Consider the following 12,350-nt stretch of genomic DNA (forward strand, 5'->3'; position numbering starts at 1 on the left):
TGGTGTGTAATGTAGTAAATGTGTTATGTGGTGTGTAATGTAGTAAATGTGTTATGTGGTGTGTAATGCAGTAAATGTGTTATGTGGTGTGTAATGTGGTAAATGTGTTATGTGGTGTGTAATGTAGTAAATGTGTTATGTGGTGTGTAATGTGGTAAATGTGTTATGTGGTGTGTAATGTAGTAAATGTGTTATGTGGTGTGTAATGTGGTAAATGTGTTATGTGGTTTGTAATGCAGTAAATGTGTTATGTGGTGTGTAATGTAGTAAATGTGTTATGTGGTTTGTAATGCAGTAAATGTGTTATGTGGTGTAATGTGGTAAATGTGTTATGTGGCTTGTAATGCAGTAAATGTGTTATGTGGTGTGTAATGCAGTAAATGTGTTATGTGGTTTGTAATGCAGTAAATGTGTTATGTGGTGTGTAATGCAGTAAATGTGTTATGTGGCTTGTAATGCGGTAAATGTGTTATGTGGTTTGTAATGCAGTAAATGTGTTATGCGGTTTGTAATGCAGTAAATGTGTTATGTGGTGTGTAATGCGGTAAATGTGTTATGTGGTTTGTAATGTAGTAAATGTGTTATGTGGTTTGTAATGCGGTAAATGTGTTATGTGGTGTGTAATGTAGTAAATGTGTTATGTGGTGTGTAATGTGGTAAATGTGTTATGTGGTGTGTAATGTAGTAAATGTGTTATGTGGTGTGTAATGTGGTAAATGTGTTATGTGGTTTGTAATGCAGTAAATGTGTTATGTGGTGTGTAATGTGGTAAATGTGTTATGTGGCTTGTAATGCAGTAAATGTGTTATGTGGTGTGTAATGCAGTAAATGTGTTATGTGGTTTGTAATGCGGTAAATGTGTTATGTGGTGTGTAATGCAGTAAATGTGTTATGTGGCTTGTAATGCGGTAAATGTGTTATGTGGTTTGTAATGCAGTAAATGTGTTATGCGGTTTGTAATGCAGTAAATGTGTTATGTGATGTGTAATGCAGTAAATGTGTTATGTGGTTTGTAATGTAGTAAATGTGTTATGTGGTTTGTAATGCGGTAAATGTGTTATGTGGTGTGTAATGTAGTAAATGTGTTATGTGGTGTGTAATGTGGTAAATGTGTTATGTGGTTTGTAATGCAGTAAATGTGTTATGTGGTGTGTAATGCAATACATGTGTTATGTGGTTTGTAATGCGGTAAATGTGTTATGTGGTGTGTAATGTAGTAAATGTGTTATGTGGTGTGTAATGTGGTAAATGTGTTATGTGGTTTGTAATGCAGTAAATGTGTTATGTGGTGTGTAATGTAGTAAATGTGTTATGTGGTGTGTAATTTGGTAAATGTGTTATGTGGTGTGTAATGTGGTAAATGTGTTATGTGGTGTGTAATGTAGTAAATGTTTTATGTGGTTTGTAATGCAGTAAATGTGTTATGTGGTGTGTAACGTAGTAAATGTGTTATGTGGCTTGTAATGTGGTAAATGTGTTATGTGGTGTGTAATGCGGTAAATGTGTTATGTGGTGTGTAATGTAGTAAATGTGTTATGTGGTGTGTAATGCGGTAAATGTGTTATGTGGTGTGTAATGCAGTAAATGTGTTATGTGGTGTGTAACGTGGTAAATGTGTTATGTGGTGTGTAATGTAGTAAATGTGTTATGTGGTGTGTAATGTGGTAAATGTGTTATGTGGTGTGTAATGTAGTAAATGTGTTATGTGGTGTGTAAAGTGGTAAATGTGTTATGTGGTTTGTAATGCAGTAAATGTGTTATGTGGTGTGTAATGTTGTAAATGTGTTATGTGGTGTGTAATGCAGTAAATGTGTTATGTGGCTTGTAAGGGGGCCACAACTTTGAAATGTGTCTGTTTGAACAGAAGAAAATTAATGATGGTCATAAACCTTATCATTTTTAGTTATTATCTCTTCCTTCCTTTCTTACATTAGCTTCTTGTGTGATGCTTTCTAAGTGATAAATCTACAGACGTGTCATTCAGTCTGTTCCTTTCTTGCAGAACAGCTGAGGGAGCCATGTTACTCCCTGCCATCCAGCGCTGTTCAAAACCACTGTTCATACGCAGAAACTCTTCACTGCAGATGTAACTGAACAGCCGCACTACATGCTGAGAAGAGTGACATCATTTCAGGAAAAAAACTAGTCCCTCTCCATTATGCTAATGGAAAACAAAATCACTTTTATTTCCGACAAAATAATGTTCTGGTCAACACACACACACACACACACACACACACACACACACACACACACACACACACACACACACACACACACCTAGGGACAACTTAGTAGGGCCGAGTCACCTGACCTACATGTCTTTGAGTCACCTGACCTACATGTCTTTGAGTCACCTGACCTACTTGTCTTTGAGTCACCTGACCTACATGTCTTTGGACTGTGGGAGGAAACCGGAGCCCCCGGAGGAAACCCACGTAGACACGGGGAGAACATTCAATCTCCGCACAGAGGACGACCCCGGGATGACCCCCAAGGTTGGACTACCCCGGGGCTCGAACCCAGGACCTTCTTGTTGTAGGTCAGGTGAACCGGCCATACTAAATTGTCCCTACATGTGAATGTGTGTGTGTGTGTGTGTGTGTGTGTGTGTGTGTGTGTGTGGGCCCTGTGATGGCCTGGCGGCCTGTCCAGGGTGTCTCCCCACCTGCCGCCCAATGACTGCTGGGATAGGCTCCAGCATCCCTGCGCCCCTGTGAGCAGGGTAAGCGGTTGGGATAATGGATGGATGGATAATGTTCAGGTAGGCATGATCAAACCTGCTGTTAATCAGTGACGTGTTAATGGAGTTAATGGAGTTAATGGAGTAATCTGGGCTGTTAATTCCACTGATGACAGCTAGGAGGGAAAGTATTAGTCAACAACAAAAGAAAAGGTTGACAGTGGAAACAAAGTTGCCAAGTGTTTTCTGGGGGGGTTTTGTCTGCAAAACTAACACTGAACAGGAGAACAAAGTTGGGACTACAAAAGTGTCCTACCTTGCTGTGTGCATAAACTACAGAGCCCAGAAGCTTCCAGGTGCCTCCCCTTCGGTCCATGCGCACCATGCGCAGGATTTGGAGGAATCGCAGGCTACGCAGCGCTGACGTAGCGAAGATGTTACCCTGACTTCCTGCCGACACCACGGCAACCGAGGCAATGAGGACAATGATGTCTAGAGACCCAGGGCACAGAGACAGAGAGAGAGACACTTAAAGGTCATGCATTTTTCACTACAATACGCTACACACACACACACAGGTAGGTACCTATGACACAGAAGGGTTTCCTGGCAAAGCGGAGGCGTCCCTGCCAGCCGCGGTAGCGAGAGCAGCAGCCTGCACTCCATATCCTGATGATGTACTCCAGACCGAAGACTACTATCATCACAAACTCCTGCAGAATACAGAAAGATATAGAATAAAAGTGTGATTTTGTACAAATGCCAGGAGGCAAGCACAAAGGTGTGTTTTACGAATGCTGCGGGGATGCAGAGTATAACAAAAGTAGACATTTATGGTATTGCAGACATAACAAAACAGGACAACACAAAAGCATCAGAAATCTCAGTCCTCTTTACAAAACACGATCTGATCTGCTACCATATGATGTATACATATATGATGTAATCTGCTACCATATGATGTATACAATGATGTGATCTGCTACCATATGATGTATACATATATGATGTAATCTGCTACCATATGATGTATACATATATGATGTGATCTGCTACCATATGATGTATACATATATGATGTAATCTGCTACCATATGATGTATACATATATGATGTAATCTGCTACCATATGATGTATACAATGATGTGATCTGCTACCATATGATGTATACATATATGATGTAATCTGCTACCATATGATGTATATGTGATCTGCTACCATATGATGTATACATATATGATGTGATCTGCTACCATATGATGTATACATATATGATGTGATCTGCTACCATATGATGTATATGTGATCTGCTACCATATGATGTATACATATATGATGTAATCTGCTACCATATGATGTATACATATATGATGTAATCTGCTACCATATGATGTATACAATGATGTGATCTGCTACCATATGATGTATACATATGATGTGATCTGCTACCATATGATGTATACATATGATGTGATCTGCTACCATATGATGTGTAAAAACATATGATGTATACATATATGATGTGATCTGCTACCATATGATGTATACATATGATGTGATCTGCTACCATATGATGTATACATATGATGTGATCTGCTACCATATGATGTGTAAAAACATATGATGTATACATATATGATGTGATCTGCTACCATACGATGTGTAAAAACATATGATGCGATCTGCTACCATATGATGTGTAAAAACATATGATGTGATGTGGTCTTTCCTCTCCCACTCTTGTCAGGACTCAAATTTGCATCCCACCTGTCTTTAACTCCTGCCTTCTGAGAAAGAGCAGGTAATTAAATGAGCACCATTAGTCATATGCGAAACCCAGCCACTGAGGATGCACAAGCCAGTGCATCCTTAGTGCCGGTCCCAAGCCCGGACAAATGGGGAGGGTTGCGTCAGGAAGGGCATCCGGCGTAAAATCTTTGCCAAATCAAATATGCAGATCATAAATAAGACTTACATACCGGATCGGTCGAGGCCCGGGTTACCAACGACCGCCACCGGTACTATTAACCAGCAGGGTGTCGGTGGAAACTATGCTACTGTTGGGCGAAGGAGAAGGAGAGGAGGAAAGCATGTTCAGAGGCAGCTAGAGAGGAGGAAGGGTAGGCATGTGGAGGTGAGAGTTGGAACTTTGAATGTTGGCACTATGACTGGTAAAGGGAGAGAGCTGGCTGACATGATGGAGAGGGTACCCAAGGAGGAGAGAGTGGTGATTGGAGCGGACTTCAATGGACATGTTGGTGAAGGGAACAGAGGTGATGAGGAGGTGATGGGAAGGTATGGAGTCAAGAAGAGAAATGTGGAAGGACAGATGGTGGTCGATTTTGCGAAAAGGATGGAAATGGCTGTGGTGAATACATATTTCAAGAAGAGGGAGGAACACAGGGTGACGTACAAGAGTGGAGGAAAGTGCACACAGGTGGACTATATCTTATGTAGAAGGCACCATCTAAAAGGGATTGGAGACTGCAAGGTGGTGACAGGGGAGAGCGTAGCCAGGCAGCATCGGATGGTGGTCTGTAGGATGACTTTGGAGACCAAGAAGAGGAAGCGAGTGAAGACACAGCCGAAGATCAAATGGTGGAAGTTGAAGAAGGAAGACTGTTGTGTGGAGTTCAGGCAGGAGTTAAGACAGGCACTGGGTGGTAGTGAAGAGTTGCCAGATGGCTGGAAAACCACTGCAGAAATAGTGAGGGAGACAGCTAGGAAGGTACTTGGTGTGTCATCAGGACAGAGGAAGGAAGACAAGGAGACTTGGTGGTGGAATGAGGAAGTACAGCAAATTATACAGAGGAAAAGGTTGGCAAAGAAGAAGTGGGATAGTCAGAGAGATGAAGAAAGTAGACAGGAGTACAAGGAGATGCAGCGTAAAGCAAAGAAAGAGGTGGCAAAGGCAAAGGAAAAGGCGTATGGTGAGTTGTATGACAGATTAGACACTAAGGAAGGAGAAAAGGACTTGTACCGATTGGCTAGACAGAGGGACCGAGCTGCAAAGGATGTGCAGCAAGTTAGGGCGATCAAGGATAGAGATGGAAATGTGCTGACAAGCGAGGAGAGTGTGCTAAGAAGGTGGAAGGAGTACTTTGAGGGGCTGATGAATGAAGAAAATGAGAGAGAGAGAAGGTTGGATGATGTAGGGATAGTGAATCAGGAAGTGCAGTGGATTAGCAAGGAGGAAGTGAGGGCAGCTATGAAGAGGATGAAGAATGGAAAGGCAGTTGGTCCTGATGACATACCTGTGGAGGCATGGAGATGTTTAGGAGAGATGGCAGTGGGGTTTCTAACTAGATTGTTTAACACAATCCTGGAAAGTGAGAGGATGCCTGAGGAGTGGAGAAGAAGCATACTGGTACCGATTTTCAAGAACAAGGGCGATGTGCAGAACTGTAACAACTACAGAGGTATAAAGTTGATCAGCCACAGCATGAAGATTTGGGAAAGAGTAATAGAAGCTAGGTTAAGAGGAGAGGTGACGATCAGCGAGCAGCAGTATGGTTTCATGCCACGAAAGAGCACCACAGATGCGATGTTTGCTTTGAGAATGTTGATTGAGAAGTATAGAGAAGGCCAGAAAGAGTTGCATTGTGTCTTTGTAGATTTAGAGAAAGCTTATGACAGAGTGCCGAGAGAGGAGGTGTGGTATTGTATGAGGAAGTCAGGAGTTGCAGAGAAGTATGTAGGAGTGGTGCAGGATACGTATGAGGGAAGTGTGACAATGGTGAGGTGTGCGGTTGGAATGACAGATGGGTTCAAGGTGGAGGTGGGATTACATCAAGGATCGGCTCTTAGCCCTTTCTTGTTTGCAATGGTGATGGACAGGTTGACGGACAAGACCAGGCAGGAGTCTCCATGGACGATGATGTTCGCGGATGACATTGTGATCTGTAGTGAGAGTAGGGAGCAGGTGGAGGAGAGCCTGGAGAGGTGGAGGTATGCACTGGAGAGAAGAGGAATGAAAGTCAGTAGGAGCAAGACGGAATACCTATGCGTGAATGAGAGAGAGGACAGTGGAATGGTCAGGATGCAAGGAGTGGAGGTGACAAAGACATCTGAGTTTAAATACTTGGGGTCAACTGTCCAAAGTAACGGGGAGTGCAGTAGAGAGGTGAAGAAGAGAGTGCAGGCAGGTTGGAGTGGGTGGAGAAGTGTGTCAGGAGTGATTTGCGACAGAAGGGTACCAGCAAGAGTTAAAGGGAAAGTTTACAAGATGGTTGTGAGACCAGCTATGTTGTATGGTTTGGAGACAGTGGCACTGACGAAAAGACAGGAGGCGGAGCTGGAGGTGGCAGAGTTGAAGATGCTAAGATTTTCACTGGGAGTAACGAAGAAGGACAGGATTAGGAACGATTATATTAGAGGGACCGCTCAGGTTGGACGGTTTGGAGACAAAGCAAGAGAGGCAAGATTGAGATGGCTTGGACATGTGTGGAGGAGAGATGCTGAGTATATTGGGAGAAGGATGCTGAATATGGAGCTGCCAGGGAAGAGGAGAAGAGGAAGGCCAAAGAGGAGGTTTATGGATGTGGTGAGGGAAGACATGCAGGTGGCTGGTGTGACAGAGGAAGACGCAGAAGACAGGAAGAAATGGAAACGGATGATCCGCTGTGGCGACCCCTAACGGGAGCAGCCGAAAGTAGTAGTAGTAGTCATATGCGAGTATCTTTCACAGAACATATATGACTCAACATTGATAGTTATCATCATTTCAGAGCAACATAAACGCACCTCCTCCATTTTCCCTTTTGCCTCAATATTTCACATCCAACATCACAAATTCACCATAAACACATCTCTCACACACACACGCACACACATACACACACACACACACACAGAGGAATGCAAAGACAGACACGCAATAACATAATATAATATATAATATAATAAGCTAATATGTATATAATAATATAATATAATATATAATAATAGAAAAATATAATGTGCAATAACATTATATATATATATATATATATATAGAACAATATAATATAATGTATAATATATCTAACCATTCATTATCTTGACTGCTTATCCTGCTCTCAGGGTCGCGGGGATGCTGGAGCCTATCCCAGCAGTCATTTGGTGGCAGGTGGGGAGACACCCTGGACTGGCCGCCAGGCCATCACACAGGGCCCACACACACACACACACACACACACACACACACACACACACACCCATTCATTCCTAGGGACAATTTAGTACAGCCAAATCATCTGACCTACACGTCTTTGGACTGTGAGAGGAAACCCACGCAGACACGGGGAGAACATGCAAACTCCACACAGGATGATCTGGGATGATCCACCAAGGTTGGACTACCACGGGGCTCGAACCCTGGACCTTCTTGCTGTGAGGCGACCGCGCTAACCCCTGTGCCACCGTGCCACCATGTATAATATAATTTAGTAATATAATATAATATAGAATAGAATAAGATATTAATGTATCATATAATGTAATAATATAATCTCTCTCTCTGAAAACACAAACATACACACACATACTGTACACATCTGTAATCAATCACTACAAACCGGTGTTTTTCCAAACAAAATGAAAACAGCCAAAGTCATAACATTCTATAAGTCTGGTGGTAGACACATCCTTTCAAATTACAGACCTGTTTCCTTGCTTCCACAGTTCTCAAAAATACTAGAAAAAATATACTTTTCAAGAATACATGACTTCATCACAAAACATAATGTACTTTATGATCAGCAATAAGGTTTTAGAGCAAACAGAACAACTACATTTGCACTTATAGAATTTATTGATGAAATAACTGGCAATAGAAAAAATTATGCAATAGGGGTATTTCTGGATCTAAAAAAAGCATTTGACATCGTAGACCATGAATTTGTATTGAAAAAAAACTACAATCATATGGAATTAGGGGAACCGCTCTCCCCTGGTTAACCAGCTATCTAAAAGACAGATGTCAATATGTTGAATTACAAAACTTCAAATGTCACCTACTGAAAGTCACATGTGGGGTCCCCCAGGGCTCCGTGTTGGGACCATTACTGTTTATTCTGTATATAAACAATATTTGTGAAGTGTCTGAATCTCTGAAAGCCATTTTATTTGCTGATGACACAAATTTATTTTGCTGTAGGGATCATCTGGATTAACTCCTGGATATAGTATCCAGGGGTTATTCCAGTTGAGGGAAAGTAATTATGACATGAGAGGAATATGTACGTTTAAACAAAACTCAGTCAGCACAAATGCAAAATATCATTGTGTCACAACCAAAGGAGCTAAGATATGGAACAAGTGCAGTGATGAAATGAAATCATGTGAATCAATAATACAATTTAAAAGACTCTTTAAAAATAATATTTTGCATTCGACAGGGTTGAGTGGAGGCACCTTTATTATGTCTTAGAAAGGTTTGGTTTTAGCTCCGACTTTATTGCATGGATTAGACTACTCTATGAAGCTCCTGTTGCTTGTGTTCTCACCGATGGCATGAGGTCTCGCCTCTTTGCTCTCCACCGTGGCACGAGATAAGGGTGCCCTCTCACCCCCTCTTATTTGCTATTGCGATCGAACCCCTAGCTATTTGGCTTTGAGAGGAGAGGAGGTTTTAGGGCATCACCAGGATGGGTATCACTTACAAACTGTCCTTATACACAGATGATCTGCTTTTATATGCCTCCAACCGAGTTTCATCCCTTCTGGTTGTCAAAGACATTTTAATTAAATTCGGCAAATACTCTGGATATTAGTTACATTTCCAGAAAAGTGAACTCCTCCTCATCAATGCTTTGTCCAAGAAAATACCACAGTCTGTCCCCCCATTCAGAGTAGTCTCTGAAGGCCATAAATACTTGGGAGTGTTTATCACCGCCTCATGTAATGACCTTTTCGCCAAAAAAAATTCAAACCCTTATCAATAAATGTAAAGTTGACATAATTTGCTGGCCTTCTCTCCCCTTGTCCTTAATTGGCCGTGTCAACCTTAAAAAGATGTTGATCCTCCCCAAATTCCTATACCTATTTCAACACATTCCAGTTTTTATGAAAAAGTCCTTGTTTTATCAGCTAGATCAGATGGTGTCCTAATTTCTATGGGCTAACAAACTGCCATGCATTAAAAAAGCCATTTTGCAACTCCCTAGAAAGTCAGGTGGTCTGGCACTGCCCAATGTTATTCAGTATTACTGGGCATGCAATATTGGAAAATTACACTGTTGGATCAATAACAGGGCTGAGACACGTCCCTTATGGGCCCAAATGGAGCTAAAGTCTTCAAAGTTCTCCCTCCAGTTTGTCATTACTGCATGACTCTGCCTTAACATTCATAATATTTCCCAAAATCCAGTCGTTACCAACTCAATATGGATACAATTCTGTAAGCATTTCAAACTGGATAAACCCTCTACTTTAGCCCCAGTCTTAAAAAAACACCTATTCCCACCTTCTTCTTCTGACTCCGTTTTTCGCATTTGGCGTGACAAGGGCTTACTTAATATCAAAGATTTCTATAAGGACGGAATCTTCACCAATTTCACAGAGTGCTACACCAGGTTTGACTTGCCTAAATCCCACTTCTTTCGCTTCCTTCAAGTTAAACACTTCATTAAAACCAATTACCCCCATTTCCCTAATCACCCTCCTGTATCCGCTGTTGACTCCCTTCTTACTTTGGACCCTGCACAGAAATGCCCAATTTCCATAATTTATGGCTCCATTGACTCCCTTAACCCCGATCCAGCAGCCCATTTGAAGGACATTTGGGAACAGGAAATCGGTGTGTCAATACATGACAACCAGTGGGACCATATTCTCGATCTGGTCCACTCAGCTTCTATGTGCGCTAGGCATGGTGTACTGCAGAGAAAGGTTCTGTTCAGAGTACACTACACCAGTGCCTTACTGGCAAAAATCTACCCAGCTATCAATGACACTTGAAACAGGTGCAAACAATCACCTGCAAACCATACTCACATGTTTTGGTCCTGTCCAAAACTGACAGATTTCTGGTGTCAAAATTTTAACACATTTGGGACAGTATTTAGTATGAACCTTAAGCCTGAACCTCGTACAGCCCTATTTGGAGTCCCACCATCTAAAACACACAATGTTTCTTTGATAAAAAGCGTGTCTTGTCCTTTAGAACTCTTTTAGGCAGGTGCCTCATTTTACTTAAGTGGAAACATGCTCTTCCCCCCTCATACAATAGCTGGCTAAAGGAGATACTACCTCACATCAAACTTGACAAAATTAGATTCTCGCTTAAAAACCCCAGAAAATCCTTTGACATGACCTGGAAGCCCTTTATTGATTATTTGAAGGTGGCTACCATTCACCCAGATGACAACTAGATGCCCCCCCCTTTTAATTATTTATTTTTAATAGCCAGTGGGAAGAATTTGGATGGGAAATGTTATTGGGTTAATAGGTATAATGAGGGTACATATTTGCCTCTCACTTTGTGTTCTTTTTTCTTCCTCTTGTAACAAGTGGGGATTGGCTGGGAGGAATTACAGGTCTAACGGGTATATGACGCTTGGGTAAGAATTAATTTGAATAAGGATTGATTACTGTTCTTGTTGCTGCTTTTTTCTACTGTTTGTATACCAAACTATAACAGGTTATGTTTATATATGTATGAAACCTGTTCAATAGAACATTTTGTGAAGATAATGTTTTGTATGCAACACTGGTTCAAAAATCAATAAAAATGGAGCTGTGATAATCTTGTTTGAGTTGTTCTTGAGTTGTTTAAATGTTTGCTCTGCGCTTGCTTTAATTGCTTTGTTCTTGTTGTGTTGAATGAATTATCTTTGTCTGATTTACTAGACATCATCATCATGATTTACTAGACACTATGGTCACCGGCAGTAGATGATTTACTAGACACCATGGTCACTGGTGGAAGAGTATTTACTATACACAATGGTCACTGGTAGTAGATGATTTACAAGACATCATGGTCACTGGTGGTAGATGATTTGCTACACATCATGGTCGCTGGTGGGAGATGATTTACTAGACATCATGGTGTCTGGGGGTAGATTGCTTATTAGACATCATGGTGTCTGGTGGTAGATGATTTACTAGACATCATGGTGTCTGGTGGTAGATGATTTACTAGACATCATGGTCTCTACTGGTAGAGTATTTGAAATACATCATGCTGACTGGTGGTAGATGATTTACTACACACCATGGTCACTGGTGGTAGATGATTTACTAGACATCATGGTCACTGGTGGTAGATGATTTGCTAGACATCATGGTGCCTGGTGGTAGATGATTTACTAGACATCATGGTCTCTGGTGGTAGATGATTTACTAGACATCATGGTGCCTGGTGGTAGATGATTTACTAGACATCATAGCCTCTGGTGGTAGATTGTTTACTAGACATCATGGTGTCTGGTGGGAGATGATTTACTAGACATCATGGTGCCTGGTGGTAGATGATTTACTAGACATCATGGTGTCTGGTGGTAGATGATTTACTAGACATCATGGTGTCTGGTGGTAGATGATTTACTAGACATCATGGTGCCTGGTGGTAGATGATTTACTAGACATCATGGTGTCTGGTGGTAGATGATTTACTAGACATCATGGTCTCTGGTGGTAGATGATTTACGAGACATCATGGTGTCTGGTGGTAGATGATTTACT

General features: G+C 41.5%; 1 protein-coding gene across 1 annotated transcript in view; it reads right to left on the reverse strand.

The window, feature by feature from the left end:
• LOC130123112 (potassium voltage-gated channel subfamily KQT member 5-like) overlaps window positions 1-12,350 on the reverse strand; it is a 525,531-nt gene that overhangs the window by 69,290 nt on the left and 443,891 nt on the right. The window contains 2 exon segments of the mRNA XM_056292237.1: window positions 3,000-3,175; window positions 3,270-3,396. Of these exon segments, the coding sequence (XP_056148212.1) occupies window positions 3,000-3,175; window positions 3,270-3,396 (303 nt within the window).

The sequence above is a fragment of the Lampris incognitus genome, chromosome 13, assembly GCF_029633865.1.
Source record: "Lampris incognitus isolate fLamInc1 chromosome 13, fLamInc1.hap2, whole genome shotgun sequence".
Taxonomy (NCBI): Eukaryota; Metazoa; Chordata; class Actinopteri; order Lampriformes; family Lampridae; genus Lampris; species Lampris incognitus.